Source organism: Didymosphaeria variabile (genome assembly GCF_027946475.1).
Source record: "Didymosphaeria variabile strain IMI 356815 chromosome Unknown scaffold_5, whole genome shotgun sequence".
Lineage (NCBI taxonomy): Eukaryota > Fungi > Ascomycota > Dothideomycetes > Pleosporales > Didymosphaeriaceae > Didymosphaeria > Didymosphaeria variabile.
In genome coordinates this window covers 2,804,031-2,831,851 of record NW_026611624.1, presented here as the reverse complement: position 1 = coordinate 2,831,851, position 27,821 = coordinate 2,804,031, and the positions used below count along the sequence as shown (strand labels likewise).

Sequence of the window (27,821 nt, the reverse complement as noted above, 5' to 3'; positions counted from 1 at the left end):
CTGGTGCATTCAAGTAAGTTCATGCCCTTCGCTCAATGCAAACGTGCAATACTCAGACAGCACAGATCCTTCCACAGTAAGCTCACTTGTCGAGAGTCTGAACGAAGGCTCACATACCGGAGAATATGGCACAATTGGCGCCGAAAGAACACCGATGGATTACCGGGGACAATGCTGATGCTGTGGGCATCATGTACATCACCCTGCTTTGTGGCCTTAGAACGGTGGGCTGAGAATTTTAGGCGCTGTACCGTTCGGGGTATATGCTATAGTCCAGGTAAGTCTAGCTGACCAAAAAGCACCGCAGGTTTTAACAAGTCGTAGAAATTTAGTCTGGCACTTCAGCTGCAACCACAGTGTTTCGGCGGTCTCACCCTCATCGCATGGGGCCAAACGCTTTACTACGGCCAGTGAGTTGTGTATCGCTCGAGCAGGAATTGGGTTCGCCTAAAAAGATGCAGGAAATGGAGAGCATGGACTGCAACGGCAGCGACCCTGAGCATGGTGGTTGCTTTCGCCGCATCAGAAGCTATCCTTATCGTTACCCTTCGCGTACGTTCTCACGGCTTTGGAGACTCCAATAGTCTTCATGTTGACAGATCTAGATACCATATTACAAAGGAATCGAGTGGCCCATGATGATGATGGCTATCCTAGCATCGGTCATGCAGTGTCTGGGCCTAGTGATGCCGTACTTCGAACTGGCCAAGCGACAAGGACGTGTCATCGGCATTGGTATGATAATTGCACCTGGGACCTGTGATATCCGCTCACAGGGATAGATTTCTGGTTTCTCCTAATTGACTACTCGGGTGCCTTCTTCTCGTTGATGGCTCTAGGTAAACTACGCCTGCCGTGCTAGACAATTAGGCTGATATTGTGTAGTCGCTCAACATACTTTCGACGTACTCGGCGGGTCCATGTACATTGTAGCGTAAGTGGTCCAGCTGTATAGGCAGACAAAATACTGACGGTCAACAGCATGACCCTCGAGACCGGCATCTTCCTCTCCCAGGCCATATGGCTCTGGCGCGTCCGACATATCCGCCACGAAGCGAAGAAATTGGGCATGACATACGACGAGTACATTGAGGCACACCCATCGAAGAAGCTAGCACGGAAAGCATCCTCCGAAACGGTCGCCGATGTCGAGGCAGCTCACACCGAGGAAACATTACTCTCGGAGAAGTCCCTCTCTAGGGCACAGCAGGGTGCTTCCGTAGGACAAGAAACGGATGCAGATACATACAATGCGAATGCAATGACCGAGGGGGCTCCAGCTGTACCCGAAAAAGCGGTCACTTCGGATAGATAGGCGATTAGACCGCTCCGTTGAAACGAAGTCGCCGCTATTGCTCTTGCATCTGCACCGAGCTGCAGTGCCAGCTGCGCTAGCTCATCCAGCGGAGCCCTATCCAACCGTGCTGGCATCGATGGCCGCATAACACCACTCAGCCAATCTCCCGGCCACGAAATTTTCGACCGATTAACGAGACCACATCTCACTTTCTCATTCAACTTGGACCAAAAGCACGACACATGATTACCAATCTGTTGTATCAACAAGCATGTTAGCATTTCGACTTTCCTATCCAAAAGCGATGCAAGCACAGTCTCACTCAGGTTCTGCGATATCGCCACCATGTGGCATTTGATTTTCTTACTTACAAGCGTGGCGCTGGATGGGATTTCTCATAGGCCTTGGCTACGGTGATGGCATTGCGCTACAAACAAAGAGCTTATTTCGAATTAACGGTGTTCTGGGGTTGTTGTTGGTTTCGTGGCGTTCGCCGTGGGGTTTGCATATACACGGGTTTGGGTCTGTTCCAAAACGGGTGGCTTTTTGATCGTCCCCTTGAAGGACATAGCTTAGGTGGCGTATCTCTCTGCAATGTACACGTCTCGGATGCCTGTGACAATGCAGGCCAGCGTAATTGCCATGCTCTTATTGACCGGTAACTTGGTGGGATCCCACAGATGCGCAGCGGGGTACCCGCGGTCGATCGTAAGCGACAGCGTTGCCTCGGAGCGAAGCGCGGCTGCAGAAGACCGCAGAAGACCATTCTCAAAAGCCCATACCGCGGCCTCACATGGCCCGATTAGGTGCCTGACGCTTACGCTGCATCCGAGCGCACCTGCAGCCGTTCCTGCCCTTTCTTTTGCGAGCCTGACTACTGGACCCCACGACGCATTCACGACTCATACATCGCTTCAGCACAGCGCAGCAAACGTCGCACTCACCGCATTGCGTCTGCACACTACTTCCTTCGTCTAATCTGACTCTTCGTGAGCTGTCATAATCCCGTACGATAGCACGCATCTGAGGGGTAGAGTTCGTCCCAAGGATTCGCAGCGCCTCGAGCGATAGCGCGCGTCGTACCGCCCACCTCGTCATCGAGCAACATGGCGACGGCGCTTCCGTCCCCACCTTTCTACGAGGTCCCCAACCTGAATAATTTCCGGGATGCGGCGCTCGCTTGTGGCGGGCTGAAGACGAAAGATGGGCGGAAAGTTCGAGAGGGTGTGCTGTTTCGGAGTGCCGAGGTTAGCAAGGTTGATGGGGAGGGGTGGAGGGCGGTGCATGATATTGGGGTGAGTTTGACATCGTTTTTACATCATTCGTACAGTGTGGCGTTCAATGGTTTGCAATTCCGCGGTACCCAGCATTGGCAAATGCAGTACCGGAAATGTTGGACTAGGACCATGTGAGCAGTCGGCACAGGAAAGAGAAAACGTGCTTCTGAGACTGTGGTTCTGGAGATACGCTGACGCAGGGTAGGTCGCGCATGTATTTGATTTAAGAAGCAAGCAAGAAGTTGACAAGGGGTGGGCCGGCGTCACTGGCGAGGGGGGGAATAGCGGAGGGGATGTGGCACATGGCTGGGAGGAAAGCTTGAAAGGTGCGGGCGTGAAGAGGACTTGGGTGCCCGTGTTCAAGGTGGAAGATTACAGCCCTGAGAAGCTTGCCGAGCGGTACATGGTATTTCCCTCCGCTCTCTCGGTATTCTATTAGCCCTGTATTGACGTCTCAACACAGAAATATCTCGACGAAGACGTCCAAGGCTTCGTCTCAGCCTACCACGACATCCTTACCGACGGCGGCCCAGCTTTTCGCACCATTCTGCTGTATTTAGCATCCCTTCCACCGCCCAGTGAGGATTCCCAAGCCAAAAATGGCGCCCTCATCCACTGCACCGCCGGCAAAGACCGCACAGGCATGTTCTTCGGGCTTGTTCTTAGCTTCTTGGGCGTGCCTGACCAGCAAATCGCGGATGAGTACCAGCTCACCGAGCCAGGACTCAAGCACATCTACGAGTCTGTTGTACCGCGACTGATGGCGAGCCCAGCGTTCGAGAAGTATCAGTCGGAGAAGCTAGATGGACAGGGCAAGGAGGAGGGGAGACAGGCGGCACTGAGGATGCTAGGGGCGAAGAGGGAGAGTATGTTGGAGGCGTTGGAGATGCTGAGGAGGGAGTGGGGAAGTGCGGAGGAGTACATGCGTAAAGTTTGTGGATTGCAAGGTGGGGAGTTGGAGGCTTTGAAGAGGAAATTGGTTGTAGATGCGTGACCAGTTACGGAAACATAGATTGGAGGATTACATTGAAAGCGTAAATGCGGCATTGCGTATATGGAAAATGGTCGAAGCCCAGAACCTCTAATGTGATGCACGATCATCCTCGTACCAGTGCTGGTGATACTCAACGTACTCTACAAAGCCAGACCTACTCACTGACATCCTCTCCCTACACTTTCACATCTTTCCGTCCTCACGCCTTCTTACATCGAACTCGTTCAACTCACCTTACACATTGCTACCATTCATGGTTCCCCCTCTGTGGCCATTCTTGCTATCCTCCTTCCTCTGCTCCATTTCCTCTTGCTCCTGCTTCTTCTCTTCCTCTCTTCCTCTCGTTGTGGAAATATCAAATGCCACTCCAGTAAAAAAAATCGATAAAACCAGAAGCCCAGATTGAGGAGCTAGATGACGAGGAGAGATAACAAGGTGCAGCGGAAAGTCCACGGAAGCCTGGCGTGTTCATGGCAATCGAAAGGTTCATCAATGACGTCGTGAATCCACCTGCGATATGACAATTTTCTTGAAAATTGTATTTCTTCTGGAACTCATATCTATACATGTAATGGAATAGAGATCCGCATCTCTTGATCTTCTTGTTCAAAACTGGACGAAGACGACGCTTGCAGTCACCCGCGCTCCGCTACAATTTCGCAAAAAGCATGCTCGGACTAGAAACTGTGAGAATGCGAACTGCGGAACAAGGCGCCATAACGGTTCAAAACTCGAAAAAGCTTACGCAAAGATGTGAAGAGGGTGGTTGGGAAGGTAGTGACCAGGATCGTTGAAGCGCAGGCCCTTGTCAAGCGCAGAGATCGAGTCGAGCTCATCCTGCGAAAGATCGAAGCTGGTAACATCGAGATTCTGGGCCAAGCGGTTCTGATTGTTGGATTTGGGAATGACGGCGATGTTCCTGGACAACATTAGCACCTGCTGCACGAAGATCAGGTACGAGAAGAAACCTACCTCTGCGTCGACCATCGGAGGAGCACCTGCGCAGGAGTCCTGTTGTACTTCCTAGAAATGTTCTTTACCGGCTCGGCATCGAACAGCAAACCGACATCGCTCGTCCTCTGCCTGAAAGCCGGCGGCAGCTCAAGGAAACTTTGAGGACCAAATGATGAGTATGCGGTGACGACGATGTTGTGTGTTTGAGCCATCTTGATGAGTTCAGTCTGGACAAGGTATGGGTGGTGTTCGATCTGGAGCGAAGAGATGGGGTGCTTTGCGTAGGTCTGGACCTCGTAGAGAAGCTGAGCCTGGAAGTTTGACACTCCAATGGATCTCGCGATGCCTTGATCCACGGCGGCCTCCAATTCTTCCCAGGTTTCGCGTATAGAGACCTTGGCGGGTTTGACCGTCTTCCCGTCCTCCATCCACCAACCCTTTGGTTGAGGTCAGTCGCCGGCGGTTATTGAAGGGACCAATTTCACTTACAGGGTAGCGGTTCACCTCCGGGTCGACGTACTCCAATGCCACCGGAAAATGCACCAGGAATAGATCAATGTATCCCAGACCCCATGCTTCGTTCTGTGCCTTCATCATCGGCAGCGCATGCTTCTTGCTGTGGTCTAAATATTCGGGAACAAAGTCAGTGTAACGGCTACAAGTGGGAGGTGTAAGGATAGGTTGGTGCCGTAGCTGACTGCTGATGACCATAAATTCATGGCATCCTCGACAGCACAAACACCCCCTTTTTACTTCGGTGACGTACAGTTGTTCCAAAGCTTTGTGGTGACGAAGATGTCATCGCGCTTTACAAGACCCTCCTTGATCGCACGTTGGATACCCTCGCCTGCTTCCTTCTCGTTTTGGTAGTCGTATGCGCCGTCGAAGAGTCTGTAACCCGCTTTGATGGCCTAACAATGGTTAGGAAGCCACTGTTGAGCTGGCCGAAGTACCACACATTGTAGACAGTATCCGCAGCAGTCTCTCTGGGAACTTTCCAGAGACCAAAACCCACGAGGGGCATTCCATGGCCAGAGGCAAGCTTAACAATTGACATAGTTGTCAAATGAATTGGCGAAAAGATTGCTCAAATATGGGTATCTTGGAATGAAAGGGAGGAGACGAAGTTCAAGAAGGAATTAAAAAATAAAGAAGAGCTTCCGTGGCTTTTGTGTCGTCCACCGACTCGAACAAATCTTGGTGAGGGTCCAGTGGGGTGTAAAGCTAAGACTAGCTTCTCATTGGCGGACTCCTAGCATTTCCCAACTAGGATAGGACACAAAAACATTGTGAAAGTCGACACGACGTGTACAGGACGGAAGTCTCTGTATAGAGAACGTACCAACGCAAGATAGATCGAAACTAATCTTGCTTCGCATTGTACATACTCAACATCCTCAAGTCATAATCCTGCAGAAGCCGAGGGTTTAGGGTGACCCCGCATTCTATGACGGTTGGCTGTTTCTGAACTCCGAAGTGTTGCCGGCGGCTATGATTTCCCCAGACAGAAAAATCAGCACTCATCCATTCACGTCCTCGATGCGACGCGACTGAGATAGCCCCCAGGTTGTAGGACGCATAGCCACATGGATATCGGGGGGCAGATCGAGCAGCCTACTGACGCTTCGGCTAAGTCCCGACAGAAAAGATCTCGGTCAGGATGTTTGACCTGCCGAACGCGCCGTCGCAAATGTGAGTGCAGTATGGGAGTAAACCTCGAGCCCGGCTCACGAGACAAAAGGCGACGAAGGCAAGCCCAAGTGCCGAAGTTGCATATCAAAGGGCTTCGAGTGTAGATACGCAGCTGCTTTTCAAATACTGGGTAAGAACAACTTCACTCCCGAAGTATCGACCAAAGGAGGCTATAAGGAACTTCAAGTGAGTTAGCGCTGATTTTGGTTTCGTTATTGCACATGGTATCTGGTCGTGGTCTATTCCTTCTGCTAACAATTTTGTAGTTTGTTCCTGAATATAGCGAGAAAGGCGATCAAAAGAGACCTGACCAGGCAGAGGTGGAAGAAGCGCATCCGGAGGATACGTCGAACCCTGTTATAGAGTCTGCAGGACCGCAACAATCGACGTCGCCGCAGACTGATCGGAGCGTCAAGCGCTTACAAGACACCCACATCCAAAGCCCATCCGCAGAACGTTACGAGTTTGCCTTGCATGGGCTTCTGGCACTTGGAAATGGGAATAGTGGAGGTGATGTCAATGCTGAACCTGAAGTCAACTTTGCGACCATAGACTTTGCGGAAACAGATCACGCAACGCTGCCCAGTCAAACTAGTGTCGCCATGGATCGTATTCAGACAGAGCCGAACCCGATGATCGTTGGAGAATGCCAAGAAAGACCGAAATTGCAGCCTTGGCCTTCAATCAGCACAATATCTTCCGTTGAGATGCCGCAGATGACCGATGAGCGTGTTTTGGAGTTCCTCAAGCATTATCGATACAATATCGCGCCGTGGGTAAGTCTATCTCTCCGACAAGAATAAACCAAAACATGCATACAGTTGGCTTGTGTGTTGTGTGTTTGTGGGCACCGCTGTGTACTCATGATTTGGAGTCGCCATACGACCGTGCGAGGAACCAACTGACTGAAGCTCGTACCAGATGGACATTTGCGACATGAACCAATGCTTCGGCTGCGAGGTGCTCCAGCTGTCCAAGATCTCTTCCCCCGTTCGGCTTGAAACACTGGCGCTTGCGGAAGCTTCCCTTAGTGCTCGCCACCAACTTCAGGATGTTACTGTGGACATGCTTGCGCGCATGCAGCGACAAAAGGTGCCCGCAGGAGAAAAGGTCCACAAATCCCTTCTAATTACCCTTGAAACCGTTAAAGCTGTTGTCACCAACTTATCAGGATTCTGGAATCTCCAGGACAGCGTCTGGTGCACACGACATGTGCTCGAACCGCTGCTTTTCGAGGTCAATCAAGACCCAATCGGAAACAGTGATCCATTAGCACCTGCAGCCTTTTGGCTGATAGCGAGACTACGTAAGTATTGCATTATTTTGATAGGAGAGAAGCAGAATCCTTATTACAAACTTCGATTGAACACTGCCGGGTTCTACCCCAGCAAGTATCATTTGGAGCTTAGTGTTGGACTATCTCTTGCATATTGGCCTCGGTGAAATGCGCCCAGTGTCGATACGGAGGGCGACTTCGCATCTCAGAAGATCTGATGACATTTGCACTCTTCAATTTCATGCCGAGCATTAGACTGACTGGTGTCTATAGAATTGAGTGTAGCATTGATGAGTTCTGCGACAGTAAGGATACCTCTACCGACCGCATCGATCTCGGCGTGGGAATATGTATCTGCTGGAGATGCGGAACGCGTGTTCCGATACGCTCACGATGCTGTAGCCTTGTGCATCGATGCAACAGTCTTCAGTCGTGGAGATGAAGATAGATGGCTCCAGCAGCAGTACGGACTGAATCGCGTTGAACTCTGGAAAACACTAGTTGCTGGCTTCGAAAGATGGTATAAACATCGACCACAGGATTTTCAGCCCATCATCGAATTGTATCCGAGAGACGCTCCGACTTCCGAGGATGGATTCCCCACGCTCGTGTTTTCGAGTGGAGCAACCACGTTGGCCAATCAGCTCTACCACACCGGCATGTTGCTACTTCTTCAGAACAAGCCTCGGTTCATGGATCGGCCGCAATCTCAGTCTCCATCCATGTCCGCTCTGTGGCACGCGCATCGAGTTTGTGGGATCTCTTTGAACAACGATCGATGGGATTGTTGGGATCCAAGCCTCGTAGCTTCTCTTCTCGTAGCTGCGAAGACGATTACTCATCGAAGTCAGCACAAGGCAATCTTGAATACATTGGAAAGCGTTCAGCAATTTACCGGATGGAATATTTCACACCATGTTGAGCAGCTTGCAATTGAATGGCAGCAAGCGGATGGTTGGTGAGCGTTGGGCCTGCATATTGGTGCTCATCTTCGAAATGATCACCAGGATCAGACAACACCCCGTGACTTGTGGCCATAGAATTGCTCAAGGTCGCGAGCGCGCCAACATGCTGTCCACCCTGTTATGGCCTCGATGTGGCGGATAGTTTTGACAACTAATGTCTGCTCGGAGCTATGGCTCAATAGGCGACCCGCAATCCACAGAGGTTGAATGGCATTGTTGAGGCAGCCTTCATGAGGGTTCGCCAGAGAGATTCCGCAGATCCGTTTGGCGTGCCAAAGAATGGAGGTGGTTGGCGAAGATGGAAGCATGGCCCTGAATTTCGGGCTTGCGGATAAGAGGAGTACACAAGCGGTGTGGTAAAGTTGATTCGAAGATATTGCCGCCCAGTGAGCGAAGAACTCTTTTGGGAATGGAAGCGATGCGGTAGTCAAGACCGGTGATATTTCTCGTGGTCGGTTGGCAGCCCAGCCCTCAAGCTGGTGCCAAAGCTTGAACCAACGTTGTTGGAAAGTATCAGCGTTGCAGCCGTTCTCCTCTCCAAGCTCCACGAATTTGTTTCGTTCAGAAATGAGCTCACAAGCCTTGGCGCACAAGTATACTGCATAGTTAGCATACATGTCGGCAGATCCGGCGTTACAAAACATTGACTCGGCGTGTTCTTCTCGGGTATTTAAAGGTAGCCATTTTGCAGGTTTCAGCAGAGTACTTTCAGCACCGTCGGATATTAGAGCACCACAGACATCCATTCTTGCATAGCACCAGAAAATAGCTTGCAAAACATGTCCACTAAATCCATTGACTCCGAATGCGTCGAATACAGCGGCGCATCCCTCGAGATGGCGGCGCCAGTCCTGTGCACTGGCCGAAAACATTTCTAGGCAGCACAACACGACGCATGCAGCAATGACGTGCGTATCCCGGGCCTGAAGCAGTGGGGTTAGAAGTCGAATCGCCTCCTGGTATAACTCGAGGCTGTCGAAAGACGACTGCGTTTTCTCTTTGCGTTCCAGCTGGCGGGCTCCAATGGCGAGAAGAGCATATAGCAGGGGGCATGACTCCTTTGCCAACGCAGGTAGCTGAATGGCAAATGCGCGGTTGCTGTCAAACATGTCCAGCCATGCTGATCGGGTGAATACGGCGTTAGTGGAGACGAATCTATCTCATACTCGGGATATACATACGGGCTACAGCAGAGATGTAGTTTTTTAGATACTGAACCCGTCTACCCTTGGCCAAGATTTGCTTCACACTGAACGAAGGTTCCGCGCTGGTTTCATCATCATCGACAGGGGTACCGGCACGCGTTGGCGCCGCAGAGCGAGCAGTGGTGAACAACAGAGCGCGTAACTCCTCTTGTGATGCTAGATAATTGGGGTCGTGTGCGAATTCATCGATGCCCCAGCTCGTGGCAGGCGACAGGAACGGGTCTATGTTGTCCAGGCCATTGAATTGGCCTTCGGTAGTCGGCGTAGGCAAGAAGCTAGTCAGGAGGTCGTCTGGTGCGGACTCGTCGTGCGTGGTGCATCGTCTTTTGTGAGGACGTCCTTCAGCCATGATGTCTAGATGCAATGGGCATGTTGCAGAAAATGCCGGGGAAAGTGCAGGGCATCTAAAAGGTGGGGAAGTAGATGCACTTGCATAAATTTGGCGAATCATGTGGCAGGCTCGCCCAAGGGTCCAGACCTCGGCTCCACGCATTCATCAGATTAGATTTCTGCCAACTACATTCATCCCGATCACGATGTGCCGATATTTCATCGTCCAACGATAAGTTCGTCGCTTTTCATCAGCCAATATCCTATCTATATTCACAATCCGAACGCCCAGAAATGCGATGATGCTTTACTTCTGACAGCTCGCTTCATAGCTCAACAAACTCATGGCGAAGGACATCGTCCGCCTTGATCTTTTCAAGATATTCGCTGACCTTGGTCGTCATGGCGCCGACCTCAAATCCGAAGAATTTGTAGGCCGCCTTGCCCGGTAGGCTGTGACCGAAACGCTTCACACAGATGGCAGCATTCGCGTACCGCTCCCAGCCGTTGGGCGCGTACGGCTCAATGACGACAGCAGGAATACGGTGCTTCCTCAGTGTGTCACGCTTGTACTCGAGCGACTGGCCTTCGAACAGTCTCCAACAAGGAAAACTGATGACGCGTGCCTTGATGTTTTTGGCCTTGAGCTCCTTCGCCACGTCCACTGCAAAGCAAAGCTCCGCACCGACACCTATAAGTGTAACATCCGCATCCTCGGTCTCTTCCAGGACGTACGCGCCAAGTGCTACGCCGTCTCTTCTTGTCTGCGGCTGCTGTGGCAGTGTGTGTCGGGACGTGGAAATGATAGTCGATGTATGCTTCGCCTCGATGGCAGTTATCCACGCCCCAGCTGTCTCCTCACTGTCACCGGGTCGGATATAGAGGAGGTTAGGCATGGCTCTGTAAAGGTTGGCCAGCTCGATCGGTTGGTGGGTTGGACCGTCCTCACCCATTCCGATGGAATCGTGCGTTGCTACGTGAATAACCTGCAAGTGCTGCAGCGCACCCATGCGGACTGCTGGGGCCGCGTACAGGTAAAACATGAAGAAAGAAGAGGTGATTGGAACAAAGGTATTAGGCGCAAACGCAGCTAAGCCATTGCTCACGGCAGCCATGGCATGTTCACGTACACCGTAGTGAACATACCGGCCGCTGTAGTTGCCCGTTATGCCGCACGTCGTCTTCAAATCGGGCTGATTCATGTCAGTTCCTTTACCGCCAGTGCCTCGACCGCCTGATAGTGGAGCCTGGGTCAACTTACGTTTTGGAAATCAACTTTGCCCTTCCAGATCATGTTGACCGAGGGCGAAAGATCAGCCGTGCCAACCATGAAATTGTTGCATGCCTGTGCAATGGGGTTGAAGACGAGGCCGGAGGATGCTCGGGTAGCTGTGGCCTTATCTGGGAAAGCGTCCTTGGCCGGAATGAGGTCTTTCCACTTCTCGGGCAGGCGACCGTCAACACGCCTGCGGAAGTCTGCGCCGAGCTCAGGGTATTTCTCTTCGTATGCTTGCACCTTCTTCTCCCACGATCGTACGAGCTCTTCGCCTCTTGCTGGGGCATCTCCGAAGAACTTGCGCACTTCCTCGCCGATGACAAAGTGCTGACTAGCATCGAAGCCGTACATCTTCTTCATGTTGGCAACATCGGCGTCACCGAAAGCGGCTCCATGCGCCACAGCATTGCCGGCAACAGCACTTCCGAGACCGATCACCGTCCGGACATTGATGAAAGTAGGTTTAGTCGTCGACGCACGTGCCTTGTACAACGCTTCTACCAAACCCTTGATGTCGAAGCAGCCGTCCTCGATATCAATCACATCCCAGCCACAAGCCCTCATTTTGCCATTCACGTCTTCTGTGTTTGTCAAGTCAACACTGCCATCACAAGTAATCTGGTTATTGTCGTAGATGACGGTCAAGTTGTTCAGTTTGTGGTGACCAGCCAAAGAGATCGCCTCGAGCGCGACGCCTTCTTGAAGGCAGGCATCGCCCGTCTGGAAGGTACAAAGTCAGTGTATGTCTCTAAGAGGTGGGGATGGTGCATTGCCTCGTGTCTTAGCTAAGCGAAGGAAAGAGTCTTTTTCTTATGTTATAAGTAGATGTAGATGGTCTTCTTTTCGCTTGGCGGACAGAACACATCCACTTTGTACTCGGGAGACTTGCCATACACCATGTGTGGTTCGATACGATGTCGAAGTCAGGCTTGTTGTAGGTGGCCTGAAGGTTCTTCGTCGCCATGGCAAGACCGACAGCGTTTGCAACGCCTTGGCCGAGTGGCCCAGTCGTAACTTCGACACCTTCATGTTCGATCTCCGGGTGTCCGGGGCACAAGGCATCGACGCGGTCCGAGTGGTATGACTTTAATTGGTCGAACGTCATGGCTTTGTAGCCTGTAAGATGCAGGAACGAGTATTGGAACAAGCACGTGTGTCCTAATAATTGTTAGTACTTCTGGATTAGATTCGCGGTATGAAAAGCACAGAGGCCGAAGGAAAAACTCGAAATTTCTCAAGGATCAAGGTCAGCTAGTCAACAAGAGACGTCAGTAAGTGCCGTATAGGAACCTATACCTTAGGATGACTCAACCTACATTACATGTATAAAATTTTGATGTAATAATGTATCGTCGGTGTTCACACGCAGAAGGTGGGTGCTACCGCCAGAAGTCCGGCTTACATCTTCGGCCACTGTGAAGCAAAATTGCTCGCTTACCGTTCGACAGGACGAATCGATCACGATTGAAGTACGTTGGAGTGTGGGGTGCGTAATGCATGACATATTTCCACAACGCAACACCGATTGCTGCCATGCCAATGGCACCGCTGTTTGTAGTCAGTCTCTGCAAGATCTATCTTGAGAATTGCCGCCAACGACTTACCCAGGGTGGCCTCCCTTGAATTGTTGGCATAGATCTGCAATTCTGTACGATTGTCAGTGCTATGCCAATTATTTCTGCGGCTAGCACGTACAGCAGACGGAATGTCTTCAAAACCAGATCGTGTTCTTTTGATAGCTTCTTCACTGAAGACTCCTCGATCTGTTCTTCCCTCTTCAGCCCCTCGACTACATTTTTTCCATACTCGGTCTGACCCGTTCCGTTGACCTGCGGAGCTCCGTCGGCGAGATGCATTGTTCGGTCTTCGTCTTGTGGCAGATAGAAGGTCTACAGCGAGTGAAAGATTCAAGAAAGTGAAGAACACTTCGAAGATAATTCTACATATGTTTACACCACTCTCACGTTTGCTGGACCCTCTTGCGCTTGGATTACCCCTCCAGGGAATCCGAGGTGCGTCGAAGTGGGTTGTTCCGTAAGCGGTAATCCCAAGCACTGCTACCTGAAACGGTAGGCTTAACCACCGCGCTCGCCAATCATATTGCTTAGGTATGGTTCTCCGACATGCTGCCTACGCGTCGGTGGGCGTGGGTGGAGAAAGCCGTCCCCATACCCCGCGGACCGCCACCATCTATCTTATCACGGTCCGTTCGTTAAGAGGCGCGACAGCGTGACATGACAAAACTTCCAGCGCGCGTTGACGAAACCTTCTTGCGTACACAGAAAATCTCAACTGCCACGCGGTGACACGTGCTCTTCTGTCCTGACTGCACTGATACCTGTATTCTTTTTGATCTGACCACTGCTCGTAAACACTACACATCTTTTTCTGTTGCTCTCGGAGCGAGGCCTCAGGCACACAGGCCGTTGTCCGCCTAGAGATGTCTCCCGCCGCTGTGAGTATCCAGCGCAATGAAAAGAGTTTTCCAGGACTGATGGGGCGACAGATCGAAAACGACGTGGCCACGAACCGAGTGAATAGCAATGGCGTTGTGAAGTCGAAAAAAACTACGATCTCGACACCTTTACCCAATCCTTCTTTGCAGGTGACGGCCGATCACAACTTGAAGCAGGTGGAAGCGCCCGTCTATGCTCCAGGCATCGGTGAGGTTCTCCTACACATTAAAGCCACCGGTGTTTGTGGGTATGTCAACCGAAGCCGTGCACATTTGAGCACGAGGTTGACGGCGCTCTAGGTCGGATATTCACTTTTGGAGACATGGGAGGATAGGAACATTGGTGGTCGAGGGAGATTGCATATTAGGGCACGAGGCGGCAGGCATCGTGCTTCAATGCGGAGAAGGCGTCACCAACCTCAAGCCTGGTTAGTGTGCTCCTGTCAGCAATAGCTTATGTCTGCTAAAACTGTGCAAGGTGATCGTGTGGCTGTCGAGCCAGGTGTTCCCTGCGGTGTATGTTTCCTCTGCGTGGACGGTCGGTATAACCTTTGTGAAGACGTTCAATTCGCCGGTGTTTACCCCTACGATGGGACCATTCAGCGTTACAAGTGCCACCCCGCAAAATGGTGTCACAAGATTCCCGATAATGTTTCCTTTTCGGAGGGCGCACTCCTAGAACCTCTTTCTGTAGTCATGCACGGCGTGAACACCGCAGGGCTCTCTCTCGGTCGCGGTGCTGTTGTTTGCGGTGCCGGTCCGATTGGTCTCATCGCGTTGGCAGCCGCGAGGGCGAGCGGTGCGCATCCGATTGTGATAACAGACTTGGAGCCCAAGAGATTGGAGTTTGCAAAGAAGTTCGTACCCTCGGCTATCACTTATCAGGTCCAGAGGAACTTGAGTGCGGAAGAAAGCTCGAAAGAGATTAGGAGGTTGTTCAACTTTGAGTACGTGGGCGAATACGGGGCGCCTGAGGTGGTGCTTGAATGTACCGGCGTAGAGAGCAGTGTCATCACAGCGTGCTACACAGCGAGAAGAGGGGGAAGTGTCCTGGTTATTGGTGTGGGGCGCGAGATCATGAACAATCTGCCGTTCATGCACTTGTCGCTCGCCGAGGTACGTCTTTTCTTCAAGGAGCTCACTTACTGTCAATAGTACTGATATATACAACAGATCGATCTCAAGTTCATCAACCGATATCGTGACACCTGGCCAGCGGGTCTGCAATGCCTCGGTGGCGGTATTCTAGATCTCAAACCTCTCGTCTCGCACACATACCCCTTGGAGAAGGCGTTGGACGCGCTGCACACATGCGGAGACTTGAGTAATGGTAGCATCAAGGTGCAGATCCTTGACGAAGAGGAAGATGTGTTTTGAGAAGAAGATTTTCTTTTGTTGTTCACAAGCGGCGCTGGCTGTAGGGATTTTGAGGCAGCATACAAGACACGGCGGACACGGCATTAGACATCAGAAGGCAGAATCGCTATCGAATTGTTAATCTAGGTATGCTAGGCTATCGGAAAAACCCAGTCAATCTTAACAATGCCGCTTTTGGGAACGTCTCCAAACACATCGACTACCAAGATGCAGATGACTGCATCGCCACAGCCTCGATCATACATTGTTCATCCATCTCAAGGAGATCGTTGAACACTCGGCGCTAGGGCTAGTGAACAGAGTTATTAAGTGATGGGGCGTCGTTCGAGACCATCCTGGCCATCAGGCTCTCCACACTCGATTAACATAACACGCACTCAACACCAAGCGTGGGCGAATACACGATGCCGCGCGATTCAAGCGAGCGCTTCTGAGATCCCAATTGAGTCTTGTCTGGATCATGGGTAACTTAAACGGCAGAACATCGGCAATCTAGTCCTTGACCCGACGAATCGGCACCGCATCGGTGGTGGATACATCGGCCCTTCCCCTCAATCCGTCTAGTTCCCGTCGAATTCGCGCAGCGCCAGATCCGGGGAAAGGCCTCGCAAACGCGCAGGCATTCCGGTTCCATCCTGAAGCTGGGGCAGACCATGCGAGTGGCGCATGATAGGATCCATCATCTCCATCTGGAGGCCCGCATCGCTTCTCCAGATATTTAAAGGGCCGAGCATCCCCACGTTCTGAATGACCCACAGCGTTGGAACTTGGGATCGCGGTTCTGGGTAGACATCCAGATCAGATCTACCACCTTCCTCGTCTCCATTGTATCTCCAAGGACTCACTCTTTGTTCCTCCCTCCCTCCGTCACCATGGCAGACAAACCCTCCACCGTTGAGATCAACGAGAACTTCGTCGAGAAGATTGCACCCACTGCAGCGGAGACGGCACAACTTGGTCACCTTGCCAATCAAGAAGATCACGAAGTTGGCAAGCTTGCCGCATTCCGCAAATACCCCTGGGCGTGTGCTTGGAGTCTCTACGCCGTCTGGTGCGTGTTGCTGGTCAGCTTTGAGAATCAAGCTGCAGGCAATGTCATCAGTATCCCCGAGTTCAGGAAAGATTTTGGCAATGCATATACCGCTGAGGATGGAACTACATCTTATGTGTTGGATGCAACTTGGCAGGCTGCCTTCCAGGGAGCGCCAGTGGCTTCGTATGTTCCCCTATCATTCTGAAACATTCAACTTCAATTGAGAGCATGACACTAACAGCTTACAGGGCTGTCTTTGGTGCTCTAGGATGCGGTCAGCTCGCAGACTGGCTGGGTCGCCGTGCCGTGATTATGATTTGCCTGGTCGTAAGCTTTGCGGCTATCACTATGGAATTCGTCGCTACTTCGAACGAGCTATTCTTCGGCGGGAAGTTCCTCAACGGCTTCGCTACCGGTGCTCTCGCCTCTGTTACTGTCACATACATCGGAGAAATCGCTCCACTCGCACTTCGCGGCATGTTGACATGCTTGACCGCTCTTGCCTACACCTTCGGCCCCCTCACCGTCGCTCTCATCGTCAATTCCACCGGCACCTACACTAACCGCTGGGCATACCGCTCCGTATTCTGTGCCCAATATGGCTTCGCAGCCGTAGCTGCTATCTTCGTCTTCTTCATGCCAGAGTCTCCCTGGTGGCTCGTCAGCAAGGACCGACCTGAGCGTGCCCTCAAGGCCCTCCACGGCCTCGGCCACCGCGGCGTAGAAGGCGAGAAGAAGCTCGCCCTCATCACCAACACACTCGAGGAAGTCAAGCGCGAAACTGCAGGCGTCACTTACCTCGAATGCTTCCGTAAATCCAACCTCCGCCGCACAATCATCTCGATCATGCCGCTCTCCATTCAGGCGCTCTCCGGTATCGCCTTCGCTGCTAGTTACTCGACGTACTACATGCAGCTCGCCGGCTTCTCCACCGCTATGTCTTTCAAGCTCCAGATTGTCCAGCAGGTCATTTCCCTGATCGGAAACGTCATGTCTTGGTACCTCGTGGACCGCCTCGGCCGTCGCAACCTTACTTTCTATGGCCTTGTTGTGTTGACCGTGATTCTGTTCGTCATGGCTGGCTGCGCTGTCCCCGGAACACCAGGAGGCTCCAAAGCCGCTGTCAGTATGATTTTGATCTACTGCTGGTGGTACAATGTCACTATCGGTGCCACCGCATACACCATCCTTTGCGAGGTGTCTACCTCCCGTCTGCGCATCAAGACCATCGCTATCGGCCTTGCGCTTCAAAACGCATTGAACACTATGTGGTCATTTGTTCTGCCGTATTTGTTCAACCCTGATAAACTCAATTTGGGCGGAAAACTGGGTTTTATCTTTGGTGGCCTGGCTGTTATTTGTCTGGTGTACCTTTGGTTCTACCAGCCTGAGACTGCGGGTAGGACGTATGAGGAGCTTGATGAGATGTTCATTAAGAGGGTGCCTGCGAGGCAGTTCAAGACGTATCGAACGGATGCCCAAGCTATGGGTGAGGCTGTAAAGGAGAAGGAGGGCATGTGAGATGGACGATTTTTGATATATCGCTGTTTTTCTTTTCTAAAGTATAACGAAGTGCGTGTATTTTAGTACATTAGCGGCATGGTTTGGTCCAATTACACGCACGAACATCGGTACAATGCCATATTGTTCCAGTCTCTCAAAGTATGTTTGTTTGATTACAATTACAGTGGCTGCTTTTATCCGTTCGATAACATTTAAAGCACTAGTATAAGAAGCTATGCTACTAGGGCTTCAACATTAATGATGTACTCCAATTGCGTGCCATTCAAAGCACAAGTGTTTAAAATGAACACCAAAGCGACTCTCGTGCCAATATCTGTGAAATGCAAATGAAATTACCGATATGGACAATCGCTCTTCAATCATCTAATCGCTAGCATAGTCACCGTGACACTACAGGAGGAAGCGTCTGACCGAAGTAGGGCCACTGTCACTGTCAAGATGCACAATTTCGTTCTCTACGAGGTCAAGACCCACGCACTAGGAGACCTCCAAATAAGACAGTCATGCAAACTCTACCTTCTGAGAGCACCCCCCGCCAGCCTTGATTCCACCTTTCCCACTTCTGACGTCCAGATCATTGCACCTTACAACTCTTATAACGGCAACGAGTTTACTGCCACATACTTCGACCTCTGGTTCGTTGCAGATGAACATTGGAACGCTGCACAAATTGCTCCATGTCAGGAAATTGAGCACATCAACGAAGAAACTCTCAAAGTCTACGTTTCCACAGTACAAAGCTGGTTCCGGCAGTGGGTCACAGATGATATCTGCCCGTTGATAAATCGCTAGCTACACAGATCTACATCTTATCGGGCGCGGTGTCTTGCGCGATGAGCTGGAGTTTAAGAGCTGCCGCGTTCTTGGTCATTCCATCTGCCGCTCGCTATACGGTAATCTTGTGGTCGCGGATGGTGTAGGTCGAGACGTTGATCAAGTTCTGTCAATCCAGCGTCGGTGAGATGTGTTGCTGTTGCAACAGGCGTATAGGGAACTTAGCTTTGGTCCCTTCGATCTTTGCGCTTTTTGCTCAGAGAAACGCTCCGTCATCTGCAACTGCGCCCTTAGACTGGCGTTGAAAGCATCCGTACCGCTGTCAAGCAGCGGTTTCGCATCCGGAATCTTGGCAGCGTTGAGGACCCGAACGTCAACTGTTGTGCCTTCTTTCTCGAACAGAATCCATAGCTCATCGACGGCTCCGGTGCCGGACATGTCGCAGGCAATCCCCAATTAGCTTCACCGTTAGGGTTAGCAGATGCAAGGCGGGCAACCGCGTTTTTGGTTGCCTCTGTTCGTCGACTGGGAACAAAGACTTTGCGAGTAGAGGCTTCGAGGAAGGCTTTAGCGATAGCGTAATCAATACCTGTATTTCCGCTGGTTTCGAGTACAGTTTCTCTAGCTTGAGATAACTCAGTGATGAGAATATAGCACGGTAGGGAGACGGGTGGAGAAAGCGGATGAATGTCTACGCTGGTTCACTGGTGTTTGTTTCAATGAATGACATTGAGAAAAGGTTCTGCTACGAGCGGCTGATGGTTGACAATAACTTGGTTAAACAGTGATATATTCTGAGTCGGTGAGGAAAGCCATCGTGTGGTGGCAGTAGGAGGGAAAGCCGCGATGAGCCGCTTGGCGGGAAGTCCTGCTTAGGCCAGGCTCGCAGCATATCGTACTAGTCACCACAGGTTGAATCAACATACTCGCGAAAGAATATTAGATGATGGTGGGACTATCCGTCTATGCTCTAGGGTATGCAGTTTCCTTAGTCCGCATCGCCTTCTCCTGTCCAAATCGGCTGCTCTCACATTCACCTCGGCGCAATCGCAATAAACGCCCTGGAAGTCCCATCCAGTATCCCATGAAAACCTTTTCGCCCTTGCACAAAACAAGCGCTTACGCTCACTCGCCAAAGGGAAACAATGATAAAGATATGGACCTAGAAAAACCAGTGAAGGGAGCTCAGCTCGGCTTATCGCAGCCAATGCGCCCCAGCAGCTCCTTGTGGTCACCATGACCCGGAATGCTGATCCCGCTTGATCTGGTTGATCGTTGAGTCTTGCTTCTCCGTACGGCGGCGGCGCCGTTAGCATTCGCACCTTTCCTGGTCGTGAAGTTGAGCGACTCGACGCCGACTTCCTGCTCCAACGGCGCGGCCGACACATGTTGTGCTTCGTATCCGCTTATGACATCCTCAATCTCCTCATCATCGCCCTCGTCATCGGAACGAACGTCATCTGCGGCGTTGCCCCGGATAACATTCACGACGACCTTCACGATCATGCAGAACCAAAGGAAAATGATCGCTTGCAGGCACAACAAGAGGGCGAGGAAGTTGAAGCGGATTGTGGGATTCCAGCAGACGGGCCCTTCGCGATCAGTATATGCCTTAACAAGGTTAGGCCAGACAACATTGCCACCGAGCGTATCGTAACGCGCCGAGTCGTTGGCGGGCACCATAGTGCCATCGGCGAAGTAGCAGCCAGGCTCCATGTCGATGGGGGAATGCTTGTATACGGAGTATATGACCATTGGGAAGAAGGTTTGGCGGGTGACGAGCCAGACAACGACGAAAAGGCCGAAGAAGATGTCACAGGTTTTGGCGTAGCCCAAGTACTTCAGTAGCTTGGCAGTCTAGAAGAACAGATCAGAAATTTATGCCTTTCACGGGGAGAGTCGCACTTGCCGGCAGTACTATATCGACCAAGTCCATAATGCATAGAATGACAATGCCGACCCGCGTATGGTAGTACCCATACGAGAGGAACAGAAGCGCGATGGTGAAGATGTGGTGGGTAAACATCTCTGCATAGTCTTTGCGCTTCTCCTCGATGTTCACAACCAGGATTTGTGCGATCCAGAAAGCCCATTGAGCGAGATAGTAGAACTTCGACAAACCGCAGATCTCGCGAAACGGCCAGCCTTTCCACATACCATGCAAGTTGAAGAAGTACTCTGAATTCCAGAGAATGTACTGTGCCAAAATCAGCTTCCCATCGACCCAGGCAGAATATTGCTGTCAACGTACCATGCCTAATGACCAGGAGCAGATGCAGTAGCAGACCAGCCAGGCCTGTTCCTGAAATCTGACAAGGCCCTTTTTCGTCCTAATACCTCCTCGCCTAGCTAAAGGAGCCAGGATATAGTCCATAACGGTCACCCGTAACCCTACAAATAGGACGAGCCACAGTGTCACATATGCGAGGTCGTCGGTGCCGCAGCCATATTTTTCGCTTTCGGAGTTGTAGTATGAGAGCTGATAGAATTTTTGTGTATACCGCCGCGCTCGAGGGAAGAAGACGTGCGTGAGGAACAAGAGGGAGATGAGGTTTACCGCTATGCCTGTGCGCAAAAGATTAGACGATTGTTCGTTGTTCCTGTCTAGTCTCGAGTCCAACATACCGATCTGGTGCTCGCATAGCTGCATGCACAGGTACGTGAAAAGCCCGTCATTCTCAGTCCGCGGCTTTGCTCTCTTATAAGGTTTGTGTGTGCCATTGAAGCCGTTCACTTGCTCGTTCTTGGTCCGAGCAATCTCTGCGGCTTTCCCCAGGCCGGCTGTATCTGAGCTGCGACAACTGATCATACTGTGTAGGGCACCAAAGTGCGTGAGGAGAATCGACCGAGCGCGGGGAAGAGTAGGGTATGGGGTAGTGGTTCACTTGACGCTGAACTTCAAGCGGCTGCAGTAAAGCGTCGCAAACAGAAGCTCGATTCTCGTGAATGGAGACCTTTGCTCTGCTCAAGCTGGTTGCAGGTGCCTCGAACCACGGCGATGGCACGGCGGTTGCTGGATCCACGCGTGTCTGGTAACGAGCGTTGGTTCGTTCTTCTTCCTAAGAATGAGCGAACATCGGCGACGGTATGAGCAAGCGAGGCGAGGAGCGCAGCGTGCGGTGACACGATTTAGCGGACGGGTGAGCGACCGTTTAGGCGGGGATGTGCGTTTCGAATGGGGAGACAAGCGGTGAAATTCGGGGCAAGAGTGCGCGGATCGCACCTCCTTTTCCGGTCGTTTTCGCACGCTGCGTAGATGGCCTGCGATTTATATGCGATTTTCAACCCTCAGCTTGCGGCGTTGGAGGCAATTGGTTTTGAACAGGGCGTGTCCACGGTTCGGGAAGGTCACAGTCGCGTCAACGGGCCCCCGCAAATATCGACGGCGTGGTTTCGCGCTTGGGTGCGCGAGCGACAGGTTTCAGACGAAGACGCAACGCAGGTGAAGAGGGAGGCAGCAAACAATGGGACTGACAAAACGGCGAACGACGACAGGAGAACAGACAGACTTCGCCCTGTGCCCCAGCGGAGCTTCTTCTGGGCGGAGCTGGTAGTGGCCTGAGCGCAATTTGACCTCGTCGACTGCTGTTTCGTTTCTCGCCAAAGGAGAAGGGCCCACCTGCAGCCAAGCCGCCTGCGGGCCAGGGTCCACCGCCCATCGTCGCCTGAAGCCAATGAGTCCCGCCATGTGCTAAGCCGTCCGAGGATTGCCCCGCCATCTGTGTGCGCGAGCTGCAGTGCATCCATGAACTTCACGCGGACATGCAGTGGACGGTACAACGACGTAATGTTTACGATGCCATGTACTATTGTAAAGCGTGATGCGGAAATCCCAAACTATACGCAAACGAGGCTCACCAGCACATACCGCAAATTGTAGAACCGAAGCATCCAATCGTGTCCAAACGCCGCGTGTACACCCATGTCTGCCTGCCAGCAAGGTCCGGCACCCATCAGATCACCCTAGTTGTTGTTCTGCGAGTTGAGGATCCTCAGAATAGCGAGGAAGAGGTTGATGATGTCGAGGTAAAGGGAGATGGCGGCCGCAATCTCCTCCTCCACGTGGTAGTGGCGCATGATGAGTTGCGTGTCGACAAGGATGTAGCCTGAGAAGATCAGGGCTGCAACGACGCCGTAGCCAAGCTCCATAGTGGACGTCTTGGGGAAAAAGGCGGACATGAAGCCGAAGAGGATCAGCACCCACAGCGCGCCGAACAGGTAGGGGATCCAGCTTGTGAAGTCGTACTTGGTCTGGCATGCGAACAGACTCAGCGCCACGAAGATACCCAGTGTGAAGATGACCGCCTGAAGCACGATGTGGTTGTCTGTGAAGGCTATCACCACGCTGATCGAGTATGCTTCCATGAGAGTGAAACCGGCGAGGAACAACAGGTTCGTGGGGTACGACTTGCGTTTCCAGAAGGTGAGGCCGAGGAATACGAAGGCTCCGATCAGAGACACCCACATGGGCCACTGATTCTGCTTGATGAAGTTCTGGTACGATTCCGACATCATCGACAGTCCTCCGAGGACAGCCGTGCCGAGAAGCTGAACAGTCCTATGTTACAGTCAGCCTTCGTACTGCGCGCTCCGTGAAATGGGTTTCAACTTACAGTATAGCATAGACCTTGCGGATGAAAGCCATGCGAATATCCAGCGTCGCCTCCGCGACCACGCCTCCAAACTTGAAGTCATCGGGCAAGTTGTCGTTCTCGCTCCTGGGTACGCCAGATATGAGAGCTTCGCGCGTCGGGTCTGATTCTTGGTAGCTCGGTGGCGCCTGCGCAAACGAGGGCTCCTCGAGCGAGTCTCGCTGCGGAACGTTCGTGTATTTCGGACCGGCCATGTCGGATGCTCTCGCGATGATGGTATAGCGATAGCGGTCAATAGGAAGCGCAGTTGACGTAGGAATCTAAGGGCGTTGCGGCGAGAGAGCTGGGTGGGCTGTGTCCCGTGAATAAGGCAGGCGTCACTTCCACGCCAAGCCTCAGTGACATAATCGCGTGGTTCTCGCGGTTTCCATTCACACCACCTTCCATGAACATCTCGGCGCATCCCATGTCGTGCGTGTATTCATACTCAATGAAGAAGCGGTCACCACGTGCAACATCTATAGACGCGTCTGATACAAATCGTATACAACGCTGACAAAGCATTATTCCCCTTCACAGTCTGACAAGAGCGCAGTATCCTCCAAGCATGCGGCGCCCGAACCAGGACACCGCACTCTACAACGGCCTCCTCACACCTCTTCAAGCAGAAGTGGCCGCGACCTCTCTGTCTACCTGGCTTCAGTGCTACATTATGTGCTAAACATAATTTAATTTAATGCCAGCACATAATCCCCAATTCACTCAGGTATTTCGACCGATTCATCCCCAAGTTTCACACAAGCTTGTACGTGAGCATTTCGCAACAGGATGGATATTATTCATCATCACTGTCTTCCTCACCCCTCATCATCCTCCACCACCGACTCTGCTCCTCAAGCCCAGAGCCATCAACCAAAAGTTTCCACTTCTTATAAAACCACCTCGAGCATTCCCAATTGCGCTTGTCCCTCACAAGCGACGCAGCACGACCAGTTGAACCATGCCCAACGCCCCATACCATCAGCCCTTCATTCTCCATATCGCTCTTCAACTCCTTCTCATCGAAAGCTGGCGGATCCGTTGTCAGAAGCATGATGGCCCTATCGCGGAAAATGGGAAAAGGTACTACATCCAGATACATTCCGTGAGCATGCGATCGCTGCAGGGGCGTCGGTGATAGGTCTGTTATGATGGTTGAGGACATTATGAAGCAGGGTTTGCGGCGGACGGGACGCTGGACGGCGAAATCGTAAGAAGAAGTGGCGAGTGGAGTGAAGGATGAAGGGTCCGTGAAGGGCTCTTGCGATACGAGGATGGAGAACTGTGTGTGCCAGTACCAGGGCGAGATGTCGTCTTCTTTCTGGGCGAGGAAGACAGGGAGGCCGAGGTAGAGAGCGTTCTGGATGCGGGCGGCGTAGAAGCTAAGTTTCTGGACGGTGAGGTGGTTTGTGTAGGGAGAGGGCAAGGATAGTCCGGAGGGGGTGGAATTGCTGTGAGCGAGGTGAGCAGGGTGTGGTTGCGCCCATGGAGGAGAACTTAGCCGCGATAGGATTGTGCTAGTCGCTGAAGCAGTATGTTCTCGTTCACTGGTAAGAGCATTTGACTCTGAGATGGTTGTGCCAGTGCTCCAAGGGGTGTGCTCTTCTGCCCTGGGAGAAAAATCCAACAGAAGCATGTCCGATAGAAGTATGGGTTCCGCAGATATGCTCTCCTCAATAGGCTGAAAGAGGGAATCGGGGAAATTGGAGTTGCATGACACTTGTTGCCCACCGGATGCTTGTGGTGCAGCTAGCAAGCCTCCGATATTCTGTATGTCGTCGCCAAGCTCAACTGGACCACGGACGACTTTCCTCCGTTCTCCTGCAAGCAAGGTCAGCCACACTAATACCATACATGTGTGGTACGTGACATACGGTATCTGCGCTGCGCTTCGCGATTTTGCCTGCGCCTGTCTTCGGTGAGCTTTCGCTTTCGTAGACATGTTGTAGAACGCCGGGTTATAGCTTCTCCGGACGCTGTTTGAGTGTTCATCATGGTAAACGTTGCTTTGAAACCTCCTCTTGATGTTGCGCTGGAAGTGTTTCTTCGCTTTTCTGGGACAAGGCGAGAGGGAGAAAGGTAAGCGTAAGCCATTCGCGTTAGCAGTAAGCCCACAGATACGCTAGCTGTCTAGAGCATAGCTCAGCATCCTTCAGACCCGCCCTTGAATGTGAACGGGACCGATCACTACAATAACCCTGGGCTTTGTATGGTCTGCGTTCGCAAGGTACGTCTCGGGGCAGATTTCCGCATAAACAGCCGCTTGGCCCTACCGTAGCATGCGTTAGTGACTCGTAATTGTCTTCTTGTTTGGTTTACGCTACGAACGTCTGAACTTCCCCAATCACGTTCAGCGTCTATCAAGAAAGCTGAGGATACGTACTAAGTAAGACAGCCTTCCAAATTGAAGCGATGAAATGAATACCTTCTACTGCTGTAGGCAGCTTTGAGGCCGCCCAACGGGGCTTCGGAAGGAAGTGAAGCTTAACGTAAGCCTCGCATGGCTTAATGCGGGTTCTATATGGCTTAGTGAAAGTGAACAGATAGTGGCCCATCTGGGTACAGTATAAAAGGTGTGAAGGTTCCCTTGGGAATTGTGCAGCTCACGCGTTACCGTCAATTCATCGGTCCACCTGTTTTCACCCTCGTCCTTCAACATGCCCATGCCGTCTAACGACTACCCTGTCTTTACGAAGACTTTCCACTCTTCTGTTTATGGAAAAATCAATCCGGAAAACGCTGCTCTTTCTGCCAGCGGCAAAGTTGTCCTCGTCACTGGTGGCGGACGAGGCATCGGAAAGGCTATTGTTATTGCTTTCGCCAGAGCCGGAGCTCGCGCTATCGTTATCATGGGACGTAACGCAGCTACTCTTCAGGCTGCGGAGACAGAGGTCTCAGGCATTGCCCAGGCCACGGGTCACTCGACAGTTGTACGCAGCTTCACAGCCGACGTCGCCGATACTGAAGCCGTCCTCGGTGTCTTCAAAGCTGTCAGTGATGAGTTTAAGCATGTCGACATCGTCGTCAACAATGCGGCAGGCCTACATCTAGCCACTCTCGAGGCCACCAGCATTGATGACTACTGGAAGACGTTTGAGATCAATGTCAAGGGCACTTTGAATGTAATGCAAGCTTCGCTCAAACTCGGGTTCGACCGCGACGGAGCCTCTCCAGCGACATTCATCAACGTCTCCACTGTCGGACTGATGATGCCCACTTTCCCGACATGGTCAAACTACGCTGCAACCAAGCTCGCAGGCTTCAGCATGACGCAGTACCTCGCAGCCGAATCAGGCGGCAAAGTTCGCGCCTTCTCAATTCATCCAGGCAGAGTTGGGACGGATATGGCGAAGGATAACAACATTCCGACTTTTGAGGAGCCAGGTGCGTTCGTATCCCTTTCGAGGCAAGATATTGCTGCTAATTGTGATCAGAATTGCCGGGAGCGTTCTGCGTGTGGCTCGCTGCTACGAAGGAAGCAGACTTCCTGCAAGACCGTTTGATAGCATGCAATTGGGATGTCGATGAGCTGTTACAAATGCGCGAGGAAATCGAAGAGAAGGGACTGTTGAAGATGACGTTCGCTGGATTGCATATGTAGACCGTAAGCAATGTACGCCGCCAAGTATGCATCTGCATTCCGCATGTCAATGAGTCAGCGCAGATGTACGAGTGAATAGAAGCGGATCCACTGCTGTAGATGACGATCGCGGGGCTGCGCACTAAGTAAACTCGCTACGCCGTATATAGTCAGTGCTAGTACTGAATAGGGTGAGCGCTCGGGATGAAATGCCATAGCGATCTGGGCCAACGTCGTCTTGCCCCTCAATTATAACATACTACAACCCTGCATCACGAAGGCATGCAACGACTATAAGTCTGACAGCTCTTTCTCAAAGATCGAACAGAAGGTTATTTAGATTCTTACCTGCCTCCGAGATACCGATTTCATCGATTGCAACTAGCCAACACATACAATGTCCAGCCTTCCAAACAAGCCGCACGCTTTCAATCCGCCAGGTGTTCCTGAGCCCCCACCCACCTACTCACAAGTCTCCGTCACACCCCTGATACCCACCTCGAAGCTCATCACGCTTGCTGGGCAGGTCGGTCTCGATGGCAAGACGCACGAGGTCGCGGAAGGCTTCGATGATCAAGTCAAGCTCGCCTATCACAACATCTTGAATGCCTTGAAAGCAGCGGGTGCGACTCCTCGCGATATCATCCACGTGAAGCACTTTATCGTTAAAGACACTGGTCGTGTCGGAGTTGAGAGCGAAGATGAATTGACCCGTGTGTGGGGCCATCATTGTAAGCAACCCCTAGGGCGTAGGCTCTTGATGCTACCACACCCTTCTCGTCCTTCCGTATACGACCTGTTATTGACATTCACTCTTTATATAGGGATTGAATTTATGGATAAGGAAGGCGAGGGACATCGTCCTCCGGACACGGTGCTGGGTGTTGTAGCCTTAGCGACGAAAGACCTGTTATACGAATGCGAGGTATGGGCGATTGTACATGACTAGAAGACTAATCCGAATCAACTGAAGCCTCTATCTAACCATGCCGAGATGGTTTGGTTCAATTTTCGGATGACAAAACAGAGTACTTTTCCAGAGTTTCTTTTGACCACGTTTGAACACGACCAACAGCACTCAGTCACGAACTTCTGATTTTAACTTTGGACACTGCCAGCGCTGTTCAACGGGTCAGAATACATATCTCGCTAATTTGTAGCAAATTCTTTACCAAGAGCTC

At 51.8% G+C, this 27,821-nt stretch overlaps 13 protein-coding genes across 13 annotated transcripts; 7 read left to right on the top strand and 6 right to left on the bottom strand.

Moving 5' to 3' along the window:
* Positions 1–383: 383 nt before the first annotated feature.
* N0V89_007421 (uncharacterized protein) lies at positions 384–1,315 on the top strand (the record flags this gene model as incomplete). Its single annotated transcript, XM_056216184.1, has 5 exons — positions 384–504; positions 622–735; positions 783–839; positions 886–934; positions 982–1,315. 5 exons carry the CDS (start codon positions 384–386, stop codon positions 1,313–1,315), a joined length of 675 nt encoding a protein of 224 aa, XP_056070431.1.
* Positions 1,316–2,403: 1,088 nt separating this feature from the next.
* N0V89_007420 (uncharacterized protein) lies at positions 2,404–3,568 on the top strand (the record flags this gene model as incomplete). The annotated part of the gene is made up of 3 exons (XM_056216183.1): positions 2,404–2,592; positions 2,780–2,980; positions 3,038–3,568. The coding sequence occupies 3 exons, from the start codon at positions 2,404–2,406 to the stop codon at positions 3,566–3,568; spliced, it is 921 nt and encodes a 306-aa protein (XP_056070430.1).
* A 741-nt stretch (positions 3,569–4,309) lies between these two features.
* On the bottom strand, positions 4,310–5,116 carry N0V89_007419 (uncharacterized protein; the record flags this gene model as incomplete). Its single annotated transcript, XM_056216182.1, has 3 exons — positions 4,310–4,487; positions 4,541–4,959; positions 5,012–5,116. 3 exons carry the CDS (start codon positions 5,114–5,116, stop codon positions 4,310–4,312), a joined length of 702 nt encoding a protein of 233 aa, XP_056070429.1.
* A 155-nt stretch (positions 5,117–5,271) lies between these two features.
* Positions 5,272–5,579, bottom strand: N0V89_007418 (uncharacterized protein; the record flags this gene model as incomplete). Its single annotated transcript, XM_056216181.1, has 2 exons — positions 5,272–5,433; positions 5,490–5,579. 2 exons carry the CDS (start codon positions 5,577–5,579, stop codon positions 5,272–5,274), a joined length of 252 nt encoding a protein of 83 aa, XP_056070428.1.
* Positions 5,580–6,225: 646 nt separating this feature from the next.
* N0V89_007417 (uncharacterized protein) lies at positions 6,226–7,657 on the top strand (the record flags this gene model as incomplete). The annotated part of the gene is made up of 3 exons (XM_056216180.1): positions 6,226–6,231; positions 6,481–6,990; positions 7,136–7,657. 3 exons carry the CDS (start codon positions 6,226–6,228, stop codon positions 7,655–7,657), a joined length of 1,038 nt encoding a protein of 345 aa, XP_056070427.1.
* Positions 7,658–10,316: 2,659 nt separating this feature from the next.
* N0V89_007416 (uncharacterized protein) lies at positions 10,317–13,122 on the bottom strand (the record flags this gene model as incomplete). Its single annotated transcript, XM_056216179.1, has 6 exons — positions 10,317–11,183; positions 11,252–11,986; positions 12,156–12,424; positions 12,705–12,814; positions 12,871–12,912; positions 12,962–13,122. The coding sequence occupies 6 exons, from the start codon at positions 13,120–13,122 to the stop codon at positions 10,317–10,319; spliced, it is 2,184 nt and encodes a 727-aa protein (XP_056070426.1).
* A 584-nt stretch (positions 13,123–13,706) lies between these two features.
* Positions 13,707–15,098, top strand: N0V89_007415 (uncharacterized protein; the record flags this gene model as incomplete). The annotated part of the gene is made up of 5 exons (XM_056216178.1): positions 13,707–13,721; positions 13,773–13,969; positions 14,022–14,149; positions 14,200–14,837; positions 14,895–15,098. 5 exons carry the CDS (start codon positions 13,707–13,709, stop codon positions 15,096–15,098), a joined length of 1,182 nt encoding a protein of 393 aa, XP_056070425.1.
* Positions 15,099–15,970: 872 nt separating this feature from the next.
* N0V89_007414 (uncharacterized protein) lies at positions 15,971–17,652 on the top strand (the record flags this gene model as incomplete). The annotated part of the gene is made up of 2 exons (XM_056216177.1): positions 15,971–16,314; positions 16,380–17,652. 2 exons carry the CDS (start codon positions 15,971–15,973, stop codon positions 17,650–17,652), a joined length of 1,617 nt encoding a protein of 538 aa, XP_056070424.1.
* Positions 17,653–19,614: 1,962 nt separating this feature from the next.
* Positions 19,615–21,238, bottom strand: lag1_2 (Sphingosine N-acyltransferase lag1; the record flags this gene model as incomplete). The annotated part of the gene is made up of 3 exons (XM_056216176.1): positions 19,615–20,286; positions 20,339–20,626; positions 20,681–21,238. 3 exons carry the CDS (start codon positions 21,236–21,238, stop codon positions 19,615–19,617), a joined length of 1,518 nt encoding a protein of 505 aa, XP_056070423.1.
* A 1,154-nt stretch (positions 21,239–22,392) lies between these two features.
* N0V89_007412 (uncharacterized protein) lies at positions 22,393–23,275 on the bottom strand (the record flags this gene model as incomplete). Its single annotated transcript, XM_056216175.1, has 2 exons — positions 22,393–22,987; positions 23,043–23,275. The coding sequence occupies 2 exons, from the start codon at positions 23,273–23,275 to the stop codon at positions 22,393–22,395; spliced, it is 828 nt and encodes a 275-aa protein (XP_056070422.1).
* A 581-nt stretch (positions 23,276–23,856) lies between these two features.
* N0V89_007411 (uncharacterized protein) lies at positions 23,857–24,916 on the bottom strand (the record flags this gene model as incomplete). Its single annotated transcript, XM_056216174.1, has 2 exons — positions 23,857–24,881; positions 24,910–24,916. 2 exons carry the CDS (start codon positions 24,914–24,916, stop codon positions 23,857–23,859), a joined length of 1,032 nt encoding a protein of 343 aa, XP_056070421.1.
* Positions 24,917–25,717: 801 nt separating this feature from the next.
* Positions 25,718–26,661, top strand: N0V89_007410 (uncharacterized protein; the record flags this gene model as incomplete). Its single annotated transcript, XM_056216173.1, has 2 exons — positions 25,718–26,444; positions 26,495–26,661. 2 exons carry the CDS (start codon positions 25,718–25,720, stop codon positions 26,659–26,661), a joined length of 894 nt encoding a protein of 297 aa, XP_056070420.1.
* A 376-nt stretch (positions 26,662–27,037) lies between these two features.
* On the top strand, positions 27,038–27,589 carry N0V89_007409 (uncharacterized protein; the record flags this gene model as incomplete). The annotated part of the gene is made up of 2 exons (XM_056216172.1): positions 27,038–27,371; positions 27,465–27,589. 2 exons carry the CDS (start codon positions 27,038–27,040, stop codon positions 27,587–27,589), a joined length of 459 nt encoding a protein of 152 aa, XP_056070419.1.
* Positions 27,590–27,821: the final 232 nt, after the last annotated feature.